The 22,911-nt window shown below is 37.7% G+C and overlaps 1 protein-coding gene across 5 annotated transcripts in view; it reads right to left on the minus strand.

The window, feature by feature from the left end:
• Positions 1–2,086: 2,086 nt before the first annotated feature.
• Positions 2,087–22,911, minus strand: part of SYTL2 (synaptotagmin like 2) — a 54,254-nt gene continuing 33,429 nt past the window's right edge. Inside the window, exons 7-21 of one of the 5 annotated variants that reach the window (XM_071432878.1) lie at positions 22,453–22,552; positions 20,539–21,420; positions 18,219–19,904; positions 14,589–14,690; positions 13,566–13,619; positions 11,946–11,993; positions 10,777–10,871; positions 9,172–9,291; positions 7,997–8,166; positions 7,292–7,394; positions 6,703–6,873; positions 6,280–6,358; positions 5,275–5,374; positions 4,302–4,507; positions 2,087–3,327 (exon numbers count right to left, since the gene is read on the minus strand). In XM_071432878.1, coding sequence (XP_071288979.1) covers positions 3,182–3,327; positions 4,302–4,507; positions 5,275–5,374; positions 6,280–6,358; positions 6,703–6,873; positions 7,292–7,394; positions 7,997–8,166; positions 9,172–9,291; positions 10,777–10,871; positions 11,946–11,993; positions 13,566–13,619; positions 14,589–14,690; positions 18,219–19,904; positions 20,539–21,420; positions 22,453–22,552 — 4,062 coding nt within the window. In that variant the 3' untranslated portion in view covers positions 2,087–3,181. Of the gene's footprint in view, positions 3,328–4,301; positions 4,508–5,274; positions 5,375–6,279; positions 6,359–6,702; positions 6,874–7,291; positions 7,395–7,996; positions 8,167–9,171; positions 9,292–10,776; positions 10,872–11,945; positions 11,994–13,565; positions 13,620–14,588; positions 14,691–18,218; positions 19,905–20,538; positions 21,421–22,452; positions 22,553–22,911 lie in introns of those variants that run through there. The other 4 variants (XM_071432879.1, XM_071432882.1, XM_071432880.1 and 1 more) reach the window with 4 other exon arrangements.

The following is a 22,911-nucleotide window of genomic DNA, read 5'->3' on the forward strand; positions in this document are numbered from 1 at the left end:
TCAGAACAGACTGAAGGTCCATGGAAAGTAAAGACAGACCTTGCCCTGAACAACTCGCAACTTTATTTAGCTGCTAATAAAAATCTGGCCAACACGATAGGGAAGGGAAAAATAAATGCAACTGGAAGAAAAAAGTCAGTGCAGGCTTTGCTGAATCCTCTGGGAAGGGATACAAAGGAGAAAGAAGAGAGTGCTGTGGGTAACAGACATGAAGCACACAAGAAATGGGGGGGACAGGACAGGTTTCAAAATGGGTGAAACCAAAGCAGTGGGAGTTGCTGCACCAGCTCAGGTTTGCAGCCCTACTTGCAGCAATGGGAGGTTTCTGAACACAGAGCTCAAAAGGAGAGCTGGGAGTTTGAAGCCTGTTTTATAGGAAGTGAAAACAGTGTAATTCAGAAGATATACACACATGTATATATGCATATACACACATATGTGCTAAAAAGCAAAATAAATAATGGGCTAAAAGAAAGATGAACTTGTAACATGAAGGAGAAGAGAGGAAGGAACTGTTGTGTTTCTGCAGACAAGAATGAATACATAAAGATATTTTAGGAGTGTGGCTGCTTTGATTCTTAATTCCAGTTCACCTTTATGACAAAGCATAGCTATTAATTTATCAAACTGCCCTTTAATGAGTAGCTAATTATGCACCTTTAAAATTTTGGTTATGGATGACTAAAGGCTTTCCCTTTGCCTTGAGAACAAAGTAAATAGTTTCTTGAAACTTTTTGTCTTAATCAACTTCCCAACTCACATTTCTCTGTCAGCATATTATCATACTACTGAAGTTAGGGATTCTGTACACGATGAAAGGTACTTAAAATCTGGGGAGGAAGTTTTGTACTTAGGGGACAGTTTTTGTTACTTGTCTCAGTTTCTTGGTTAACCTAGATGAGTACCTATGTCATTAGTTAATCAAACTAGTTAATTACAAGTGCAGTATGCAAGTAAATCTTGCATTCATGTTCAGGTAGCTTTTCAAAATTTGAGGTTTGGTCTATTAGTGAGGTGATACAGAGAGTCTTTTGAGATACCAGAAAAATCCTGTGTCAGTCTCTAGGAGGACTAAAAGAATAGCAAGACACAGAATGTCTTCTACTTGATCAGAAGACAAAGAGATTGTCACTGTCACAAAATAAACATTTTATTTTCATAGCAGTGAAGTTTAGGTATAAAAATTTGGTATAGAAGACAGCAGATTACATGACACTTGTGGCCCACTATTGAGCAGCCCTTCAATAGTGACTTCTGAGTCAGTTGCTGGCTTTGAGGGTCCTGCAAATTTGGAGGCAAAACACAGGCAGGTCCTGCAAATGTGGAGCCTTAAGACCACATCTCTACAATTGAGCCTAAAGCTGATTTGACTTCACAATGTATTTGAGCTTCACAGGAGATAAAACTGCAACACAACCATTAATTCTGTGAAACTGTAGGTGATGTTCACAGCAACCTATATTTTCAGATGAAAAATTTATTCATGTAGGGAGCAAATACAAATAAATTAGGTGCCTCTTCTTTTTCAGAATCACCATCCTATCTGGAGTGACTCTTCAAGAATATAGAATCAAAGCAGCAGCTGTACCATTTTGGTAAAAAGACATTGTTCTGAAGTGTCATGTACATGTGTTCCCTAGTCAAAAAGTGTTTTGTATATATCTGGCAGAATGGAAGCTGTAGCAGTTACCAATCTCATACAAAACACCTGAAGCAGGAAGATATCAAAGACTGGCAAACTGCTTTTGACACTTGTAGACTCCACAGACTGCCTGGCTGATGAGAGAGAAAGTGGGTTCCCTGGAAGGTTGAAGAGCATCTTTCCTTGTTTTCCGTTTATAGTGTATAATATATACCAAGTAGCATTTAACTTTCTATTATTAAATCAAGCAATTGCATTAGAAGTGTGAAGAGCTCCCTTCTCCCTCTACTCTAACTGAAGTGAAAGATTTCAGCAGCTTTTAGACTTATCTGGAGTAAATAATTGTGCATTTATTTTCAAAAATGTTTTCTGTCTGCATTTTGTTATATTGCATGCTGAATGGCTAACATAAACCACTAGAATTTAATAAAAACTGAATTCCTATTTAGTTTAAATAGGCTGCATTTATTTAAAAAAAGAAAACAAAAGGAATATATTTTGTATTTTATGTATGTATCTACCAGTAGCATGCATTTCTACAAGTTAAAACTCCCGTCTTATTTCCTATGCCTCAAAACTAAGCAAAGCCCACCACAGTCCTCCCAGTCTCCTAACGGTGGCGCTGAAGCACAGGTGAGTTCAGTTCTTGCAAAAAACCCCAAACTAATGGATACAGGTACAAACAAGTGCACTTTGGAGAATAAATACCCAACATTCTTGTCATCACTAAAATTGGCACATTTAGATCCTTTTGAGTAGCACTGGAATAAAAAAAGTTTCACCTACACATCTTCAGCACTTAAGACTAAGTATTGTATGCTAACAAGATGATTAACACATATATAAAGCAAACCTTTTACAACCCTGATTTTTTACAGTACATTGGAACTAAGTCCTCTGCACCTTGTAGAACAGGACATCAACAGTACCACTTCATGCCACACTTCTTTCATTGGGGAAGTAACTTTCATGTCCTAGAAATGTACAATTACAACTAGAGGAACTTTCAAAAAACTAAAATTCAAAAAACTAACTTTCAAAAAACTAAATTCTTCATGGCCATATTCCATGCTGGTGAGATCTAACATGGCATAATGAGGATACAAATACATACCAATGAGCTTTAACACTAATGCTGCTGTCTTATCAGTAAGGCTTCAAGAACAAGCCAAGCAATTTACAGAAACAGTTGACTTGATCTTATATTTCTGCTGGTTATTGGGATAATTTAAGGGATCAGAAATGCTTCAGTTAGACAACACAGTCATCGCAGCTACCTCTAACACTGGGTTCTGTAAGCACCTTTTTCTTGAAGTTGTTTTCAGTGAATAAGAAATTTTAAAATCCCTACAATTTACATAACAATCTGTAAGCAGATGTTTGAAATACAAAGTGACATCTGACAGCACAAAACCAGAACAGTAACAGAGCAGAAGCTGTCAAAAAAGCTACTACTGTGTTCCTCTTCCAAGTTCCACCCCCATGCTTTCAATTTAATTCCCAAGGTCTCTTTTTGACACTAACAAATAAAAGTCCACCTTATTTAGTCAATTTGGCAACCATAAGCATCCTGAGAGGTAGTGTATCTTCTATCCAAGTGTTTGGAGAGTTCATCATCTTCTCCCAAAGGGCAGTTTCATCTGAAGTAGAATCCATCCAATCTACCGTAGTTCCATAGCTTTTGCCTAGAAAAATGTCAGTTTGAAGAGAAAAATTGCTTAATAGGCTGCAGAGTTAAGCACAGGCAATCAAATTTGCCTGCTCTACAATGGTTGCACCTCCTTAGGTAGCTGACCTAGTGGTTTGGAGATCCAGTTCTACATTTTTACTCTTGAGCAATGATGTCAAATACAATTAACAACAGTTTCACACAAATTTTGTCATCTTTGTCCAGATTTTTTCCTTTTTATTCTTGGTCTTTTTGTTACAATCCCAAGGAGAAAGATGCCAATTGCCCATACCTCTGAGAAGACTTAACAATAAAACAGGGTACTGATTTTGTACTGAAATGCAACCTTGGGTACTCTAAAATTCAAATTAAGGTTTATTATTCTAATTTGTAATTTAGGTTATTCTGGTGAGCCATGCAAGAAATTAATTTGTGAAGAGTAGCTTGTACATTGCATTTCTTGAGAAGACTCCAAACACATGCTCCCCTTAGATCAGGGAGCAGAATGGAAGGGGCAAATAGAAGAATTGTTGCATTTTTGCATTTTCCTGTTGCTATATTTGCACATCTTATTTTGCCCTTATGCTAAAAACTTATTTGCATTTATAATTCAGTATCTTCCAATCTTATCCTGCATTCCTGATCTATCCTTTTATTTCCACCCACTGCTGTCTTTACACTATGTTTTTGCATGAGTAAGCTTGCAAGACATTATCAGATTTCAGGTGCAGGAATACCTTAATCTTGTACTTTAACAGTACAATGTATGGCCAGACAAAGGTTTGTTTCTAATATTTCTCCTTGTCAGTCATCCTAACCCTCCTAACTTGACTATTATTTACATTTCAGGATCTGTTCTGAAGAATAGGTACGTTACTGAACAAAACTGTTCAAGAGAAAAGAAAGACTGAAAGAGAAGAAATGGAAAAGGGAAAAAAATGTAAAAGACTACTGTGTAAATTAGGTATTAACGTGGTGATTGTCCAGTACCTGTTCCAAGGCCTATCCGGAGGCCTCCCAGAAAGTGGTTTGCTAGTTTGTTGTGATCCCAGACTGTGAGTTCTATGCAGGCTTCTTTCAAATCTTCTGGTCTAAAGCCATCATAGACCATGGTGTGGTTGAATACTGGGTTTGTAGTTTTTGTAACTGTCCTTGTTTTCTGGCGACTTTTTCTGCTGGTGTCTGGAAGAATGGTACTTCAGAGAGAAAAAGCACTGTCAGTTTGCACTTGCACAGCACAGCCTGCATTAAACATACTGAAAAGGCAAAAACTTCTGATTAACTGTGTTTTGCATGGTAAAACAGGAGTGAAGATAACAGCGCTTTGCAGAGATGGAGTGAAGGGTGATACTCTCATATTTCCTTACAGGAAATACTGGCAGCAGGTATCCACCCTTGAGCCTGAGAGGATGGAAGGGCAAGTCAGGTGGGGAAGAGGCACAAGTGAGTTTATATGCTGTGTTATCACTGATGACACTGAAACATTTTGTTGCCACCAGAGATTTCCCCAACCAGCTTGTTATTCTTGTCTCTTCATATATTTTTAGTCTGTATGTGGAAAGGAAGGGGGAAGAAATCCAACTATGTATTCACACTATTACACTATTTCACGCTTCTGTCTCCTCCCAAAATTTGCTAAGCTAAACCATGTTTTGCAAAAACATGCTTTGCTTAAAGGTGAATAAAAGCCAGAACAGTTTGACTATTCCTTCCACCAAGTGATTCAGAGACAAAACCAAAGCATAGTAACGACACAGAAAGCTCTCCCAGTAAGCTTTACTTGGTGATACATGCTTAGCATCTGGAAGCTGTAAACTATGCAGGACAATTTGCACTACAATAAAGGAGAATCAGAAAGCAATTCAGTGTTCTTCTAATATGAATGTAGAAAAAGAAAATACATTGAGTGCAATGGTAGCATTATTAGGCCACCATGTTTGATGACTTTGACCACAATTCTTACCATTTAATAAAAGAGTTGAGCCTATTGCCTCTCAGAGGAGGGAGGTTATGGCATTCCTTCACCCAGATGTGCACCTCACCAGTCGATAGAGTCTTCTTTCCTGTAAAAAACCAAACAAACAAAACATCTGCTTAAGCAGATGGCTTTTAAAGGTATTTTGTCTGATGCAGCAGTTCTTGCCCATTTGCAGAGGTGATATTCACTCTGGACTTGTTATCTCACATCTTAATTCAACATTGCTCTCTGTACTCTGGAAGTTGAAACCTTCATCCCATCAAAGTACTGCAAGATCGCATCATGTCTGCCTTCCTACAATGACTTTTCTTCTCTTACAACCAAGTAAACACATGCCACTGGTCTTCTCTTCCCAAGACTCCTAGATAAGCAGATCAGCTTGTCATCAGTCTATGTGATGTTAGCATTTATTGTTTCTTGTACTTTCAAATAAACTCTTTTATGCTCTTAATGTATTTGGTTCTTACTGTCTGTCTGGATTAAAGACCTGACCTGGATTCACTCTAAGATTGGTCCACTATCTGCTTCCAGACAAGATTAAACCAAACTGATCAGACTGCTATGAATTTCTGTTTTCTAAATACTTGCTGCTACTTCCTACACCTTGTATTGCTTGAAATTCTGTGTGTTGTCATTGCTTAGCAGATCAGAGCATCTGCCTGATGATTTATAATCTCTAAAATTATTGGAAAAACAGAATTTTGTTACACGTATATATTGCATTACAAATCTTAGATTATGACAATGAGGTAATTTCTTCTTTAGTAACATTAAACAACAAAAGATCTCAAAATAGTCTTTGCGGTTCTTAACTGTATTCACAATAAGAGTGACTTACTCCTCTAGGAAGAAAACAGAAAACTTTTATGGTGAAAGAAGCTGTCCGAAGTGAATAACAAACATTAAACAAGGTTTGTTTTTATTTAAATTAAAAAAAAAAAGGACAAAACCACCAAAGCCTTGATGAACCAGCAAAGTGGCAATGCTTACCTCCAATTGGATGTGGGACATACTGGAGGGCTAGTTTCATCTCCCCTCTGTTTTCTAGATTAAGAGTTATTGCTGAAGTCTGAAATGAAAAGAAAATTAAACCAAACATCTGACATTAAAATGGTGCTGCACTTGCTCCATATCCTCAGAAGGTTTACTACATATTTGGTTAACAGGCGCCTTCAGATTTCTGTTGCAGCAATATGACAATGAGAAATACTTTGAAATTCCTACTCCTTAGACTGTGAGAAAGTTTCTCCTACTGTAAAAGCTACAAGACTACAAGACATCTCAGAACTGTATTTCTGTTTACCAGTGTATAAGTATTTATGATTATAATCAGCACAGAACCCACAAAACCAAGCCCAAATAATGACTTGGTTTTGCACTTACACAGCAGAAAATGCAAAACAGCCAACCTACCCTTGGCTTTAGAGGAAACCAGTTGATCTGCTTACTGGATGGATCATTCCAGTCCCAAGCTCCTAAATCCAACTCTACTTCACCAAGGAAGCTATTCCTACCAAAGGTATCATTGTGCCAGACGGAGATATTGAGGCTTTGATTCTTTAGGAGCTCCTTCTCAATTTTATACTGCCAGGAAGAAGTAAGGAAAAAAAAATTAAAACAAGCTGAATTTTTACCTATGCTGTGTCAGAAAGTGATACTGTTAGAAAAAAAAGTCTGTGTTTATTCATCCATACCTGCCCACTTCTGCATTTCAGAAAGCAAAAAAATCACAATAAAACCCAACTATTTCCTTCTTATTTCTGTCATCTTAAGGTCATACATGGCTCATGTTTGTTTACAAGAAGTATAAAACCACCAGTGTTCTTAATGCTGGATCCAGAGACAACTGCAGAGTTAATGTATCAATGGAAGCACACAGTCAGCTCTGCAGAGCAATCCCTCTCATGCTAATGACCCTTTTGAGTGCAATATGCCCAAAAGCTGAGGTTTCTCACACATCACACATACACTCTATTATATCCAGTAGTAGTTTGATAAATACCCGCAGTATTTCATTATAGACTGGATTAAAAGTTTTCTTTTTGATAGATGTCTTCCGTTTGCCCAGTCTGTATTTCTCTGGAAGCAGGTAGGTCTTTACATACCTAAAATTTGGACAGAATTGTTAGAAGAATTAAAAAAACCTAAAACCTAAAAAAATCCAGACCCTTTCCATCTTCCAAAATACACAAGTATTTGCTCACAAAGTAAAAGAAATCCACTTGAGTAGACATTATGTTATTCAGCTTGTATATTTAAGAATTTCAACAGCAGTGGTGATGTATAAAACATCACTTTCTTATAATATCCTTCTCCAGGGGAAAATATGTTGAAATGTCTCCTCAGCACATGAAAATACAGAATATATCCCTTTAGCAGGCCCAAATGTCATATTTATAGGTGCTAATCCTACTGAAAACATATCAAAGTGGCATTTACCATCTGAAAAGTGGCATTTTAAAAGATAATTTAATATTCTTAAAAGTTTTAATGATCTGTGTTAATACATATACACACCACTTTATAAGGGCAGTTCTATACTCAACCAGAGTGAAAAAAAAACCCACAAAGCACATTATAGCCTCTTCATCTATTTCTTGGGTGCTTTACTCCAGCAGGTTAGAGAGACTGGAAAACCCCGGCAGTTTTCATTTCCACATTAAAAGACAAAATTCCATTAGAATAGCAATGTATTCTCTGTACTTACGGGTCTGAACGCTGTCGCTTAACATCTGCCACTGCCAGGTCTTTACACTGGCAAATAAAGATGTGGAGCTCATTCAGCTGTTCCACATAATCAATGGCAAACTGAATGTTCCCCTTCACATCCACATTGCCAAAGTCCGCACTGTAGATGCTCATTAGGCTGCCACTCACCTGCAGTGTACAAGAGGAGAAATATTTTCCAGGCATTGCATTTCACCAGCTACTTCAGGCTCAGGGTAGAAATTGTGCTCAGGATACAGACAGTAAAGAAATCAACTGCATGTCTTTAGATGTAACAATAAAATGTAATGGACACTATTATACAAGCTTCTCAGCAAGCAGATCAATGAAAGAAAGATATTTGGAAATCAAAGGTGTTTGGCCAGGATTCTTACCAAAAAAATTTGAATAGGTTTACTGCATTGAGATAGAAGAAATTAAATTATAGGATGCTGTAGATATGAAGATTGCCTGTGCTCAGATCCTTGAAATATTACTTCTAAATCTACTCAGCTGATCTTCCTTGCAGCAAGCAGAGCTTAAGAGTTCAGGACAACAGACCTTCTTAAAATAATAACAAAAAAAAATGAATAGATAGTTTATATGGCTGAATTATGTATGTAAATGTAACTAAATAAAACACTGAAAATTAAATACTAAATCCAGAGAAGAAGAAAGATGTGTGTGTATATATATATATTTTTTATCTCAACATCCTTCCCTCAAAATTCTGTTTTTCTTATTCAAAGTCCACATAAACCAATGACTTTTGGTTAGCTAGTTGACTCAACTACACACCTGATAATACCAATAATATCTTCTGCTTTGATTTATCTTTCTCCCCTTTCTCCCTTTTAAATGTTTGTTCTATATGAATTGTTCCTCATTTTCAGATACAAATATAAGCTCTAAGGGTAAAATCCATATCTTTGTTCAGAGCCCTGAACAAGCTGCAATATATTACTAGAAAAACAATTGAAATCTATTTAATTTTACTTTACTTGTTTCAGGCAATTCCATGCAAGGAATTATGTTATGTTCATAAAACAGAGGTGGAAAGAAGGAGACAGAGATGGCAAGGAAAGAAAGTTACAATGAATAAGAAAAGAGCCAAAACAATATTGGAGAAATTAGCAAAAGCAAAGTGCCTTTAAAATAATGCTTTGGTTTACATACAGAGGATAAGGAGGCCATGCCAGAAGAGCTGCTAAGATTGGTTAGAGAGCTGGGACTCTTCTTGATTCTGCCAAAGGAATAACTGCTTTCTGATGTTGTATCTGTCTCTCTGTCATCACTCTACAAAAACATCACAGAAAGAAAGTCTGTGTACGTTCTTTATAGTCACAAGGAAAATTAAAAAACAAACAAACAAACAAACAGAATTTTAATGCAGGTTGAGACTCAGTGGAAATCTGAATTTAAATTCCCTTGTAGTGCAACATGAATAATATTTCTAGAATTAGGTCATGCATTTAAAGTTGAAAGGGAGTTTTTCTGATGAACACCCTACACGGATAATTTTTTTAAGCAGCGATGCAACTAGATTTGGATGTTTGTTTGTTTGTCTGTTTTAAATCTCAAGTAGCAAAGAAAAATTACAAAATTAAGTTTATTGGAACAATTTAACTCAACTTCTCCGTGTCACTGTCTCATGCATAACCTATGCAATTGATAATGCTCAGTTCTTTTAGCAGTCTTTTCTGTTATATAGTAAATGCTGTCAGCTCTGTGACTCTCTCTTAAGGGCAGCTGGCCACAAGGTAACATTCAGAGAACAGCACTGGACACAGCAAATGGATTTTGCAAAGTCTTTCTTGCGGGAGGGAAGTAGGGCTTAGCCTTTCCATGAGGGAATTGCAGCTTTTGTTTCCTTGGTCATTATCAGGTTATGTACTCACAACCCCATTCTTTCTCAATGCTACTTCTGCACTAAAGAATTGATCCCCTTCCCACATGTGCCTTCCTATGCAAGCTGTTATGGACAACTTCATCTTCCTGTTGTATTCCACTCGGGAACAATTTACAAGGTCTCCCCACTCCTTCAAACAGTTTTGAACTGATGTCATAGATTGTCTCATAACAGATACAAGGTTAGTAAACAACAGTTTCCACACATATTAAGAAATAGTTATTTATATAAATAAACATTTAGCATATAAAGACCATTTCAATTTGCTTTAAAATCTGGTTATGTCTATTCTGTTAGGTAAAAGCAGACTAGAATTTTTTCTCTGTTCAGAGGTCAACGATAAGGACTGAATAATGTCCAGCCTACCTAGGGCAAAGCTTCTTGAGAGAAAATTGCTTTGGAGAGTGCTGTTTGGGACTGCACAAAATAAATCAGAGAGTGAAGTAACACTTAAGCAGTGCGAATAATCAGTTCGGTTACACAAACGCTTTGAAAGACAGAAAAATTATAAGTCCTCCTACAGGGATATATGGTGATTATACCAGGGGGAATTGGCTTTAAACTAACTGATGATAGGTTTAGATAAGATACTAGGAAGAAATTTCTCCACTGTAAGGGTGGTAAGGCACTGGCACAGGTTGCCCAGAGAAGTTGTGGAAGTGTTCAAGGCCAGGTTGGATGGAACCCTGAGCAACCTGCTCTAGTGGAAGGTGTCCCTGCCCATGACAGGGGGGTTGGAACTGGATAGTCTTTTAAGGTCCCTTCCAAACCAAACCATTCTGTGATTCCTCTGATAGAGCTCTGAAATTTTACTTGCACAGAGTTAATGGTCAGGGTACCTGAAACTATAACATTTCAGAGCTGGAGCTTACCTCTTCCTGTAAGAATGATGGTACCGACTTGCTCAGTCCTTTGAGTTTTTCAGGGTTGGAAAATGGTTTATCAGGCTGTGAAGTCACTGTGGAAACTGAAAAGCAGTAATACAAAAGGCTTCAAAAACATGTTTGTACATCAGAACAGTGAGATTCCACAACAGGACACAGTTAGGAGCAAACCACTTTGGATGAAAAACATGCACATGCACAACAGCTTGGATGCAAGGGCTTTCTCCCCCACCTCCCCCGCCAGAGGACTCAGAGAAGCTATAATAAGAAGAATAATCTACTTTGGCATTGTCTATATCAGTGACCAACAAACTTTGACAGGATCAGAAATGTTACTTGCTATGAGGTAGCCTGGGTGCTACAAGCAAATCCTTATTAAAAGTGATGAGGAAATCATTGCAGATTAATGTCTAGATTTTCTTCCTAAAACAAGAGTAAGCACCCTTGTGCACTAACAATATCATCACTGACATTAGAATTATCATAATATTCTTAGTAAGAAACCAAACGTTGTTCTATTTACTCAGTCTATTTAACTGCAATAGGCAAATCTGTGTAAATCAAGCAAATTCTAGACCTGATCAACAAAGTTGCCAGTATTCCTACTTAATTATAAGATACATATCTTATCAATGATGCACTTTTTAGCACTCTCTCTCTTCCATATTTGCATACCTCTACCGCAGCTGTGCTCTTTCACTGTACAAAACCTAATTGCACAAGCTAGGCTTGCAAAAATCCAGTTTGCAGTAAGCTTGTGATCCTCAGAATTTTTCATGCTCTAGCCCCTCTTTTATTTAATAATACACAAAGATGAACTGGAAACACATTGTGAGATGCATCAATATGATGTGATAGAAAATGATTTGGCAACAAACAGCCACCTACAGGAGCACATATTTATTGCATAAAATAAAACACTGCACACAGTGGGATTGTTTGCAAGGTGAGTAAAACTTTTGCAAAGCTTTTGATGTCAAAGCTCGACCAGTGCTCAACAGATCAGTTATTGTCAGTATGCAATTAGATGCAGTACTTAGAGCAAGTATCTAGCCCAGATGTGTAACTTGTTAAATGAAAAAGTATTGTTAATGTATTAGTTCAGCTGTCAGAGGAAAAGTCTCTCCAGTATCTGCTGGAAGAATCCTATTACTCACTTTCTGCTGCATTTTCAGTCCTCTCTTGATGCTGATCAGGTTTCGGACCTGCTCAGTGCAGTATTAACAGTCATTCAGCAGCACAGTTTTGTGAGGTCATAAATAGCACTAGTATACTTTATATGTGGGATTTTTCTGGTTTTTTGGTGGCTTTGTTTTTTGGGTTTTTTTAACTTCCCCAGACCACATGAACATTGTGGGGTTTTTTTTCCTTCCAATAGTTAGTAGTGGTTTAGGTATTAGGCCTGTATGGGCATTAGGTCTGTTTGATTTTGGTGCGTCATGGAGCCTTCTGTTTATGCAAACATAAATTCAGAACTAGGGACATGGCTCACTGGTGAATTTGCCTATGCTGGCTCAAAGGTTGCATTTGATGATCCTAAAGGTTTTCTCCAACCTAAACAATTCTATGATTCTGTTTCTGTGTTTTGCATTGCTGTTCTCCTTTGAGGAGCTAGATCATGACAAAATATGAGTGTAATATAAGTGTACAAGCTAAAAATTCAGTCTTTTTGCTGTTCCAAAAGGACAGTCTTTTCAAGAGAACTTGCCTTATTCTGCCTGTACAGCCATCAGTTTCACTCTGTGTCATTTTTTCATAACTTCAATCTTATAAAATTAAAATCAAATTCCTCCTGCTCTTTTCAGGTTAGTTTCTACACATTCCCACTGAATGCCAAAACAGGCTTTCAGTAGGGTTCTCCAGTTGAAAGCAGAGTGCAGGATGGTGCTTAATTCCTGTTACTTTACTGGGTGTTCTAGGTATTCTAATATGCTATGATTATCCTATTGCTACTATAGGCCATTGGCATGCACAATGCTTTAAAGAATCTAAACCATGAAATAAAAAAATACAACTGCACACAACTGTTCTCTTAAAACTGTAGTGCTCCAATGCAGTAAATAAAGAATTATGTGCTATATTCCACTATATTCAATATTATTTGATGGTTTTCAATTCTGTTTATTTTGACACGTTCTTGGAGCAGGTTTGCTTTTTATTTTTATTAGATTTGGAATTTCTAAAGGTGTACAGAAATATTTAACTATAAGGCATCTATAATGCACTAATGGACTGATGATATCAGTAGTAGCTGATCTAGAAGTTCAACTATTGCTTAGAATAATGCTACTTTATAGGACTAAGGCAAGGATATTAAGAGAGGTTCCTTTCCAATTGAGGTATTCTGAAAGATGTCTTGCACTAGCAAAAGTCATCTTGGATTTTACAATGCAATGGATAAACAGACAAACTGAATATTTACTGAGGTCAATTTCTTTCAATTGAGCTTGTGTTCAAAGCTCCCTATGATTTCAGTAACTCATAGACTGAATGACCGAAGGCCAAAAGATTATATTGATAAGTGGCACAGTTTCTACAGATACAGGAGGACATAAATAGATTCCTTAAGAATAAACACCACAACAGAATTCTACAAAAGCTTTCCAGCCATGCTGAGGTTAACCAAATCTAAAAACACAATATTATTCTTGGTTACAAAAAAAAAAAAACAAAACCAAAAACAAACAAACAAACAAAACCAACAAAAAAACTTCACTAGAAAACAGAGGCCATTAAAAACAGCAATGAACTTCCATGCAGACACAAATGATATTTACCATCTTCAGCACTAAGAACTAATTCTTCCTTTGGTTTATTTATTTTTTCTTTATCTGTTCAGGAAAAATAACAGTTAGAAACTTTGTTATTCAGTATGAAATGGATGGCAGTGATAATCACAAAATTAAGAGTAATGAGGACCAAAACCACAGACAAACCAGCAGAGCCATGGGAAGGGTTAAATTCAAGAGGCTTTTTACTTGGCATTCTATCTCAAGGCCTACATCCAAGCAGTGGTCAGGTCTCATGGTGACATAGTTTCTATCAGCATGTTGTTGCAACAGTGTTAGTGCACACCTAAAACCTAGAAACTGGTTAGAAGCAAGCAGCAGCATAAGTAGTATTAGAATAATAACATGCCAATATCTTTCAAAAATTTACATCTCCATGCTTCAGTTCACAAATTCATAAGTTCAGTCAGTGTCTTCCCCATTAGACATGAGATAAGCATGAAAACACTCAGGGGCAGGGTGAAGTGAGACAGGAATTATAATTTAAAAAAAAAAAAACAAGGAATCCAAGGAGGCTACTGAGGGAAGCTGGGAATTCATTTTAAGTATAATATTATCTCACTGTATTCTCTTAAAGTGAGGTTGATATATTTATTACTAAAATACACAGGTGAACCATTACTAAACTGAGTTTTTCATGCTTTCATTGTCTACTTATTTGACCCAAGCCATCAACCAGGAGGCAATGACAGTAGCTGCTTATTACTGGTTTGGGTAATTGCCAATACTTCCACAACTGAAAAACTATCCAGGAAACAGTTAATCACTAATCAACACAGTGCACTCCTGGAGGGTGTCTGTTTTGTAGACCAGCTTTGTTCCAAAATTAACACCAAGAACTGAAAATTAAACCATATGAGAAAATAATCTGGTTCCAAAGTACAGCCTCCATATAGCTTATTGAGAAACAAAAACAACGCCACGACTTGGCAGGGCTGTATGGAAGACCAGCGTGAACACATTTAAACCCAACTGGGGGTCATGAGAGACACACACAAGCTTTGTGCTCACTTGAGGTGGCTGATGGAATGTCCTCTAGACTTTTGGAAGGCTTTTTCCTATCTGCACTCCTTTTCAAAGCCATCAAAACAGGGTTTAATTCTTCTTCAGAACCTGTTACGAGACAAAACACATGAACACTGCACACACAGGCAGGCCACTTTAAGCAAGTCAATGAAGAACCAGCCACAGGTTTCTCATGAGAATCTATTTTGACAGTTAGCAAAGACAGTGAACATTCAATGAAAATACAAGATAAATTCAAAATAAAATAAACATCTAATTTTAAGTGTCCATTTGCTCTCCCTAAACACCCCCAGTCATCAGCAGAGACAGACAAGTCTGACAAGTGATTTGATAGACAAGTGATTTGCCCTGTGTAGGTATAGGTCTATCTTTGCGGACTAATAACAGCATTTGGGGAAACTATTGCATTCAATTGGTTAAGATTAATACAGGATAAACTCAGATTGTAGCCATTTTGCAACCATCTTTTCATGAATCAGCACAAAAGAAAATTTTAGATTTTTTACTTTGTGCAAATTTTTACTTTATGCAAATTTTTCCACAGTGAATGTAATTTTGTTCCAATGCTTGAGTAACCAAAAAAACCCAACAAAACCAAAACCACAAAAGGGCGAACACCAATTCCCCCCATGCACCCAAAAAAAACCCCAATAAGCAAACAAACCCCACAAAAAACGAGCTGTGGATGTATTTGGAACCCTGAACTTATGCAATTGTCTCCAAAAGTAGAATCAAGACAGACATAGCTCTTTCAGAAATCTGACTTTGCTTCCTCCCTACCTCACTTTCCTCCCCTTCCACCAACCAATCACAGTGTTGCTGCCTGTAATTATGGGCGAAACCAAATTACATTTGATTTTTTCCTCACTTATCTTGAGTTTTCACTGACTCTCTTTGGAAACCCACTTTCCAAACAGGCTTGGATCTAAGTTGGTAGGCCCTGGGAACTTCATATATTTCTCAGATTCTCCAGGAGAAGAAAATACTCCCAGTTTCTCAGTATGAAACTAAAAAGGTTAAATTATCTCCTCTACCTTAAGGTCTTTGATGACCATCATACACTATACATTGACTAGAACTGCCATTCAACTAAAGAATGTGAATCCTAGTAAATGGATGTCTTCATTGATATGGACATTTTTCAGTGCAACAGGCAGCAATGCTAAATGAAATAGTACAGATTATTGGTATTTTCCTTATATCCAGATATTCCACTGATAAGCATTTATCTTCAGAGACTAGCCAGTCAAACTAAAGAATGAACCCAGTGAGCCACTGATATTTTTTTCCTCTTTTAATTCAGTATATTTGAACAGATTACTAGATTGAGTGTTATAAATTTATTAATTTGAAGGCAATGTCACATGGGATAAGAAAAGTATAAATCACAAAGACTGAATAGATTCGTACTGCTAAACTATCCTTACCAAAAAAGGCTTGCTCAAATGTAGTGTCTGTTAAATGCTTCCCAATCAAACAGCTTAATTAGTTCTTCCTACCCCTCCCAAGCAAATATCCAAATTTCTCAATTAAGACTGTATCACACAGACTTTCCATTAACATATTTCAAGCTGGATACAAAAAAAAATTGTAGCCATGTTTAACTCAGCACAATGAATTGTGAAATTTAGAAATCAGATAGCTCACGAGTTGAACTTCCTGTTCCAGAGTGGGAATCAGAGTTTTGATCTGAAAACTTGGATCCCAAATTTAAGTTCTTGCCTTCCTCTTCATTGTTATCCTCATGCTGTGATATTAGGCAGAACTGAGCTTCTTCTGGCTGGGGGGAGTTGCTCTCATCTTTAAGTGGTGTACTTGTTCTTCTGAAATTCATGAGTGCTTGAAATTCTGAATTCTGCTCAGAAGCCTCCAAGAATGTGCTTTCATTCATCCCTTTTGCATTTATCTCAAATGGTTTGACTACAACCATATTGGTCTTGCCTTCCAGGGGATGAAGATCAACTGGAATCATGTTTCTCTTTCCTGTTTTATTAGTAGCTCCATCTCTTTTAAGACCAGAAGCTTCAATTTCACTTACTGTAAGATCATTAACTGAGGCTTTGGCATATTTTTCTGGAGCTCCCTCTTTGAGAACTATCTTCATTTGTGTATCATAGCTACTTAGGGAGTTGTATGGCTGTGAACTTGTCATAAATAGAGTCTCTTTTTCTAAGGGAAATGTATGATCCTCAAATTCTTCTTGCTGATATAAATCTTTGGAGATTGGACATGAAACCGCAGATGCTTCTTGAAGAAGTTTTTCTAAAGAGCGACTGAATTCACCAAATTTTGCAATATTTGAAACAGAAGTTTTTTCTATTGTTTCTTGTATTTCTTGAGGGTGATCTCTGTCTCATTGATATGGAACATGTATACTTACACTACTCTGTATTTTAGCATGCATTTTCTTATCCATATTTTCCAGCACAGAAGCTGATGTTTCAGAGACCTCTTTGGGTGGATTCTGAAAATTAACATCAGACCCTCTACATTCAGTGTTGGACAGTGCAAATCTTTCTGTGGTCTCACCGACTCCCTGCACCAGCTCTCCATCATGCCCATAGTCTGTGCTCATAGCTTTCACCTCAGCAGTCCCCTGTACTGTGCTGTCAGCACATTTGGGCTTAGGAGAGGGTGTTTCAGAGGCCTCCTTCAGCATCCTCTCTAAAGCAGAACTCAAGCCACTGGCCTTGGATGGGGCAACAGACTTTCCTATATTCTCACTGATTTCCTGAGGTACCTCTCCACCATGCTCATAGGTTGTGCTTTTAGCTTCCACTTCCAGACTTCTCTGTGCTTTGCTGTCAGCACATTTGGGTTTAGGAGGTGGTGCTTCAGAGGCCTCCTTCAGCATCCTCTCTAAAGCAGAACTCAAGCCACTGGCCTTGGATGGGGCAACAGACCTTTCTACAGTCTCACTGATTTCCTGCAGCACTTCTCCGCCATGTTCATACATTGTCCTTTTAACTTGCACCTCAGCAGTCCCCCATGGTGTGCTGTCAGCATGTTTGGGTTTAGAAGGTGGTGCTTCAGAAGCCTCCTTCATCAACTTCTCTAGAGCAGAACTCAAGCCATTGACCTTGGATCCAGCTACAGACTTCTCTATGGGCTCATGGACCTCTTCAGGCTGACCAGTAGCTTGTTGGTGTGCTGACTGTACACTGCAGTTAGTTTGTGATAGACTATTTGAGTCATTGTATGTTTTTATTTCCACCCTTCTGTATTCAGAAGGTTGAGATACAAGGGTTTCTTTGAGAAGGTTCTCCAAACCAGCTTGAGGCCTCTGAGAGCCCTCAAGAGTATCATCCTTGTCTGCTGCCTGATATTGTAAATACAAAGGTTCAAATTCCCTAAACAGTTTTCTGAGACTTTTTCTGTTCTCATGCTTATCTGTTGATGACACATTCACTTGTCCTGTACTTTTGCCTATTTCTGCTCCTTGATCAATAGGAGAAATATCATGACTGTTGTCCCCTGTTCTCTCAAAAACGTTGCACTGATTTGACTGAAAAAGTGCCCCTTTTAAAAGGTTTTCTTTGAGATTTAAGCTACATGACATCTCAGAGGCTTCCTTTTCTAGCTTCTTTAGACATGATTTAAATACAGCAAGCTCACCTTTAGGTAGAACAACTTTATCCACAGTCTCTGCAACTTCCTCTTTATCCAAAGGAGTAGTCTTGTCTTCCCCTTTTTCTATAGGTAAATATAGTTTATCACCTACTACTGTGTCCTTTAAAGCATCTTTATCACCAGGTGTCTGGAGCTGCAAGGATACATTATGATCTTTTGATGAAACCAGGCTTTTTTCTGTACATTCTCTAACTTCTTGCTCTGGAAGACCCATCTTTTCCTGGGATTTTGAGATAACTGGTTGTCTGTCCAGCTGGAGAGAGTCTATATTTCTTGTGTGTGCCACATTCAGACCTTTTAGAATAGGAGATCCTAGAGACTTTTTGCATACCACTGAATCTAGTTTCTGTGGTTTTTCTCTCTCAGATGTTTGGGTTTGTTGTTGAATCAACCCTTGCTTGCTCACATTATCTCTGCCTTTTTTATCTTCATTTGATTTTCTTTCACAGGTTATTGAACTAGTATTATTTGGCAAAGAATCATCTTCCCTGTCAATGCTACTCTGGAATTTAACTCCAGTATCCCAGAAGTTTCTCAGACTCTGGAAGTGTGAAGGATCTAAAATTTGATTCTTGGACTTTTCATTCATCTTTTCTTTTAAAGACAAAACCTGGAAGCTGGGCTTCTGTTGGGAAGAGGCAACTTTCCATTTAAGAGTTTCCTTCTCATCTTCATCTTTGCTTTTTGAGGAAGCTGAAGTAACACCAGCTCTGGGATGCAAGTTACTGGCTTTTGAGAGTTCATCAGATTGAAGCATCCCTTCTGGCTTTCCAAATGCATGGCCTGGTCCTGATTCAAAAGAATGGTAACTTCTGTTTCTTGAAGCCTGGCTTGCACAACTTAGTTCAGGACTTCTTGATGTATTCTTGCTCTGATCATGCAATGCCTTAGGTAGATACACTGCAGATCGTTTTAGTTGGTCACTTTCTCTGAGACTTGTAAAAGCATGGCCACTTGACACATCAGCATTGATACTAACTTCTTTCTCTCCATGACTAGGGATAGTTTTATCCCTTTCCCAGAATGCTCTGATCTCCCTTAGTCTTCTTTTTTCTTGCATTGCCTTCTCCGATTCACATTTCTGAGCTGGCAGCTTGTGCCCTTGATGGTCCAAGAGATTTGATTTTTTATTTTGTTGTTTGATTTCTTGATCATGTTCTTTTTCTTCAACTCTTGTACAATCAAATTCAGTCAGCAATTTATCATTTTGCTTCTCATTTGCTTCCCCTGTCTTAGGCTTCACCCTCTCCTTTATCAGCTGTATGTTTTCTGAAGTAAAGGATGTAGATGCAATTCTGCTCTGTTGTTTAATCTTTCCAAATGGTTTCTCTTCTGTATCTTCTGTTTTTCTATGCATGCCAGGCCCACTGTGCTCTGTAGGAAGAACTGCTGTTCTGATTGACACATTCACTTCCTCTCTGGGCTCCCTGCCTTGAGACTTCATTGATACAACTTCCTCGTCTTCAGTACTAGAACTTCTTTTAAACCAGTCTAAAACTTTTGACACAGATTCATCATCCACTTTCATGAGTTCATCAGCATGCTTGCCAGGCTTGAAAATGGTTTTAGCATCTCTCTCCTCAACAAGATCAGGCTTACCTTGTTGAAGACTTGCAGAATTGGTATTGGATGTCTCACGTGCTTCTGTTTCAGCTGCAAGTTGATGTCCATCTACAATGTAAACAAACTTATCAGAGTTATGAATCAGATACATGACTAAAAATCTTTGGTCTACCTAGAAAATTATCATTTTTTTTATAATTGTTAGTGGAGAAAAGAGTTCTCTGTCCCTGTGATTTTGGAAAGAACCATACCATGGGCAATGGAGTGAAGAAAATTTCTGCTCTGAGACATCCTACTGGAATCATTGCTTTTGAGGGTACAAGCCAAGAAGATGAGTTAAACCCATTCTTAAAGGAAATGCTTTCATTGAAGGAAGGCTGCGTGTGACCCACACACAGAGGATGACAATCCAGCATATTTGTGTTTAGTCCCATAGTCCCTAAATCACATCTGAATCCCTAAGTCACATCTGAATTATTCCCAAGGACAACTGACAGCACTACACTAAAATACCATCCACAACAGAGGTGCCTATACTGGCTCTGATACGATGACCAGTAGGAGATCATAAAAGTATATAAAAAACATTGATTATTTAATTCTGCAGTAGCACATTCTTGCAGTAGCACTTTCCTACTACTACTGTTTCCTAGTTGTTAATTGTTAGCTACAAGTGATCCACATTAATGAATATGTGTTATATCCTATCTCATTCCATTCTTCACTTCTACTAGACTCTTACCAGTAAAGTTTTTGTGTGACTCTGATTCATGGCTCAAGATCTGGTTGGATTTTTTTTCATGTGTCTTATCAACACTCCGCTCATTATTGCTGTTTGACAGGATATTGCTGGAGGTCTTCTGTGGAGTTTCAAGTTTCTTGGGAGTAACTGTATCTGTCTGGAAGCTTTCATTAACTGGGAAGTCTGAACTGTTACTGTCACAAGGGCTGGATGCAGATGTGTCTTCTTGTAAACCATCTATTGTTTTAATTTTTAAAGCTGATGAATAGGTTCCCAAAGGCTTTGCAGCAGGAATTTGCTTATCCCCAAGTGAATCTGATTGAATGGCATAATTTTCACTATTCTTTTTTTTGTCATATTTTAAGATTTCATGCTCTCTTTTTTCTTTACCATGGTGTAGCTGTGGGCTTTGCAGAGGTTTTCCTTTACCTGAGCTAGATGAAAACCTCACTTGTTTCAGTTTTTCCAGTGAATTTTGTGCAGAGTTTTCTGCTTCTTCTGTAAGAGAATTCTTCTCACCCTCCCCTTCAAAAATAGTTGCAGTAGCAAAACCATTCTTTTTCTGAACATCTAAGGTCTGACTGACCCGAACTTCTGAGTCAGTGGAACTTGAGCTTGAGCTGCGCTTCAGAATGCCCCTGGGTGGGGCACCAATGCCATTTACCCCCTCACTCTGCTTGGCTGGTTTGGGAACAAGGTCTTCTCTTTGAGATACAGAATCTGCTGCTTTGTGAATTAGTTTCCTAGCTTTTGGGACAGGACGCTTAACTACTTCCTTCTGTGGTTCATCAGTAAGTTCTACAGAAGCCTTCTCAGGTTTATCTGTTTCATCTTTTTGTAAGTTTGATTTAGGTGGGCTGTCTTCTGAGAGTGACCAAATTTCTGTAAGACATAGAAGAGCTCATGAGTCTATGTGACATTTGTCAGTATAAACAGAAAAATATTACAGTGCAGATCTGAAATGCAGAGATTGTACTGGTTTATTAAAAAAAAAAACTGCAGCAAAAACACAGTCAGTAATTTTACACAGGTGTTGATTTCATTTTTATGTAATAGAAACTTTTAGCAAATTAAAAGCTTGCAGTTATTTCTTATTTTACAAACACTAACTATTTGATTATGCCAAATAGAGCACACCAAGTTTTTTATCAGCATTATTCCTGCAAGGGACAAAGTTTGCAGGGAAGGGCAGCTTTTGAATACACATACACCTCTTCAGTGTCAGAATGTAAACAGCAACCTACAAAAATGGAAACTGGCTATTTCCACAGTCATGTGGAACAAGGCAAATGCAGAAATAATCTCCTGGCAGGGAGATGAAAGGTTTTGTATTCCTACTATGCAAATCTTTCCTTTTCCTGTTAGCATGCTTTACAACAGAGACAGGAGAGTAATAGCCATATATGACTCTAAATTACAACTTCAAATGCCTGTACTGTGATACATAATCACTCATCAACTTGCTTGCAGAAAATACTGCTGGAAAGGGAGGATAATAAACAGGAGTAAGGAAGCAAAGGAGAAAAGTACAGACCAAAGAGAGCTAGGTTGCTTCTGTCAAGCCAATTAGCAGCAATGATTGAAAGGTCATAAAGACAGTTATGCCAAATGCAAGGAAATTTCACTGTCCTCTTGTCAATTCAGGACAAGCAGCCCTCCCAGATGGAGTGCTTAGTACTGACTAAAACTATGAGTGAAAGAAAGGAAGCAAAATCCATTTACTCATGTCTACAGCCATTTCCTGAGTATATTCATATGCTTTAGATGAGGTTTGAAATAAGCTAGTTGAAAACTCTCTATACTTAAAGACAAAAAAGGTTTTGATCTCTTACAGAAAGAAGAAATGGAAGTAAAAATAATTTCCATATAAACCTACAGGAAATTCACAGTCATCTGCAAAGCAAGTTCATTTACCCTTCTTTGATAGCTGAGGTACAATGACTGGTCTGTCTTCTGATTCCACATTGTTCAAGTTATCATCTGATACAGTGGAATTAAAGGGATTTCTCCTTTGCTAAAAAAGGAACAAACATTACTATTGCAGTCAAATTCTTACATCACAAAATATACACAAGTGCAGTGATTTTTCTCTTCCCCACAAACCCATCAGTAAGGAGTCTGAAGGCATACCTCTTAAATTGGATACATGACAAAATAACCTAAACAATATGAACAGGAAATGATCAGAAGTGCCAGTGACACCCTCATCTTGTTCTTCTGAACTCACCAACAACAGAGATAAGCCACCACTTAAAGACACTTAAAAATTCCAAGTTTTTGCAAGATAAATAATTTTATCTCTAACTCTGTGATATTAGAAAAGAGCAGGCCAATTGCTTTCAGTAGTTGAACAGATTGGAAATAATGTTAAGA

Source organism: Agelaius tricolor, unplaced genomic scaffold (genome assembly GCF_023055355.1).
Source record: "Agelaius tricolor isolate 1412-34295 unplaced genomic scaffold, bAgeTri1.0.p SCAF_9, whole genome shotgun sequence".
Taxonomy (NCBI): domain Eukaryota; kingdom Metazoa; phylum Chordata; class Aves; order Passeriformes; family Icteridae; genus Agelaius; species Agelaius tricolor.